Genomic DNA, 2833 nt, shown 5'->3' with positions numbered 1-2833 from the left:
AGCCCTAAAGACTGGGTTAAAAAGGGGTGTTCAGTCCCTGAAAGTGATACAGCACCTAAACCCTGTGAAAAACAGTCGCTTGAGAGATTAAGATTGACAGCAGGCAGACAGGCAAAACAGGCAGAGTGGTCCCGCCAGCTTGCAGCCAAGATTGTGGAGACAGACACAGAGGAGCAGTGGATTGCTTAGAAATTCAACACAGTGCTGACTACCTAACAGGAAACTGAGTAGTGGCAGACAGAACAGAAGAGTGGGGTCTTAAACCAGCCCCTATGGGGTATTAAAACCCGGCTGAAGTGAATGACACTTGAAAAAAATTTCTTTTCTTTATTTTTTGTTTATTTATTTTCTTGTATTTTTTCTTCATTGTGTTTTCATATTGGTATTTTATTTTATCTTTTTACTTCTTTTTTCCACACCCTTTTCTTCCTCACGTCTCCCTCTTTCATTCTGTTTTCCCTTCTCCTTTTCCCGCTTTAGTTTTTCTCTTTCCTTTCTTTCAACCCTTGGTAAAAATTGATCTTCTTTATCTGCTTTATTGATGTGTTATTATTATTGTAGTCTCTGTTGGCTTACTCATTTATTTAATTTCCTCTCCCCTGCTCCAAGTTTATGCATCCTTATCCTTTCTGTTTCTTTGCTGGTCAATTTTTTTACACTTGTTTTTCCTCTCCTCTTGTTCTCTTCTTCTCCTCATTGTTTAATTAGTTTCACTCAATAAACTCAAGCTTACATGCTCTCCCTTCTATTCTCCTTTTCAAAAAAATGGATGAATGAATGAATAGATGAATTTAAAAACTATATATTTGTTTTAGCTTATTATCTATTTATTTATTTATTTTTATTTTTCTTCTCTTCTTATTCACTCATTCTTTTTCTATCTCCTCTATACTAAATCATGGTCCATGAATTACCCTATTCATTCAATTCCTTACCCTTACTTTCTGTATATAAGCTCTGCCTCTACAGATTCTGTCCCCCACCTTTGTTTGGGTATTATTTGCATTTTTTGGTTCATCTGTTTGTTTTGTGGTGTTTTCTCCTCATATTTCTTTCTTTCTTTTTTTCTTTTCTCTCTTACCCTTTTTTCCTTTCTTAATATCATTTTTGATCTTTTTTCTCCCTCCCAATTCTTTTTTCTCTGGTGGTCACTTTTTTATGGGTTGTTGGAGTCATGAGTTCATTCATGTTTTCTTCCCTTTGTGTTGTGTCTTGTTGAGTTGTATTTTGTGTTATTTGGTCAACATGATAGAGAGTACACTCAAGATCCAACTATACCAGGAGTACCCAAATATCCCAAGTAGGGGGCATCCCTAGATAACCCAGTTCCTAAGACCTGAAAGATTGCACCTTGACCCCACAAAACACGACTATATAAGACAAACTCAAAAAATATAGGTGGCATAGCAGTTTGATCTAATATATAGAAACAATCACAAAGAAACATTAAAATGGGGAAGCAAAAAATCAACCCCTATAGGAAAGAAGAAGGAGGAATCACCAGAAAAGGAAATAAATTAAATTCGTCAGAGAAAAAAATTCTGAGCAATAGTTTTAAGGATGCTGAAAAGGGTGGAAGAAAAATTCAAAAACATGTGTAAGAATCAAGAGAAAATGAAGAATGACATAGCTACAATGGAAAGCTTCAATAGTAAACTAGAAGAAGTTAAAGACTGCATCAGCGAGTTAGAAGACAAGATAGAAAAAAACGAACACCCAAGCAGCGCAGCAACTGGAAAAAAAACAAAAAACTTAAAAAGCAGGAGAAGAGCCTAAGGGTGCTTTGGGACAACATGAAATGAAACAACATCCACATAATAGGGGTGCTAGAAGGAGAGGAAGCTGAGCAAGGAATAGAAAACCTATTTGAAGAAATAATGACATAAAACTTCCCTGATTTTGGGGGAAAAGTCACACAAATCCAAGAAGTACACAGAGTTCTAAACAGTATGAATCCCAAAAGACTGACACCAAGACACATAATAATTAAACTAGAAAACATCAGCGACAAAGTAAGAATCTTTGTAAAGAATCAAAGTAAAGGCTGCCAGAGTGAGATAGAAAGTTACCCAGAAGTTATCTCCCATTAGACTATCAACTGATTTATCAACAGAAACACATCAGGCCAGAAGGGAATGGAATGAAATATACAAAGTGATGCAAAGCAAGGGACTGAATCCAAGAATACTATACCCAGCCAGGCTATCATTCAAAATTGAAGGTGAAATCAAGAGCTTCACAGATAAAAATGGCTTAGGGGAATTTATTACCACCAAACCAGTAACACAAGAAATCCTACAGGGACTGGTGTAAAAACAAGAACTACAAGGGAAGAAGAAGCACAGGCATAAAGAATAAAAATGGTCTTGTTCTTGCCTCTGCTTCAGCACAGCCTGACTGAGCAGCTCCAAGTGTCAACACGCAGCGGCTTGTCGGCTTGTCAGACAGCCAGGGTTTGGGGCTGAACAACATGAACTGGATCTCGGTTTCTGCGTTGCAGGCGGAAGGGAAATTGAGAAAGAGCAGCTCCTGAAAGGCAAGATGCTGTAAAAAGAACAAAAAGAGGAAGTTATTTGTTTGCTTGGAATTATTTTGTTTCCTTAGATTCTTGTGATGAACACAGATTTGGAGTCATTGCTGCTGGTTGAAACCGACTTCCCCTGAATCTCAGGCCTACCCTCTCTGTGGATCTTCCTCAGACCTACTACCTAACACCTACGCAAGGGGGTAGCCTGGAAAGAAAAAAAGAGGGGACAAGATAGCAGTGGAATAGGCAGGTGCATCCCAAGGCTTGTCCCAGAGCAAATAGAATGAGCAGCTAAAAACAATAACA

The 2833-nt window shown here is 37.9% G+C and overlaps 1 protein-coding gene across 1 annotated transcript in view; it reads right to left on the bottom strand.

Annotated features, from left to right (window-relative positions):
- Positions 1 to 2440: 2440 nt before the first annotated feature.
- Positions 2441 to 2833, bottom strand: part of LOC102762389 (olfactory receptor-like protein OLF4) — a 4824-nt gene continuing 4431 nt past the window's right edge. The window contains exon 2 of the mRNA XM_006752791.2: positions 2441 to 2544. Within this exon, the coding sequence (XP_006752854.2) occupies positions 2441 to 2544 (104 nt within the window). The remainder of the gene's footprint in view (positions 2545 to 2833) is intronic.

The sequence above is a fragment of the Myotis davidii genome, unplaced genomic scaffold (assembly GCF_000327345.1).
Source record: "Myotis davidii unplaced genomic scaffold, ASM32734v1 scaffold1271, whole genome shotgun sequence".
Lineage (NCBI taxonomy): Eukaryota > Metazoa > Chordata > Mammalia > Chiroptera > Vespertilionidae > Myotis > Myotis davidii.
The sequence above is the reverse complement of the archived record's forward strand: the minus strand, read 5'-3'. Positions and strand labels throughout refer to the sequence as shown.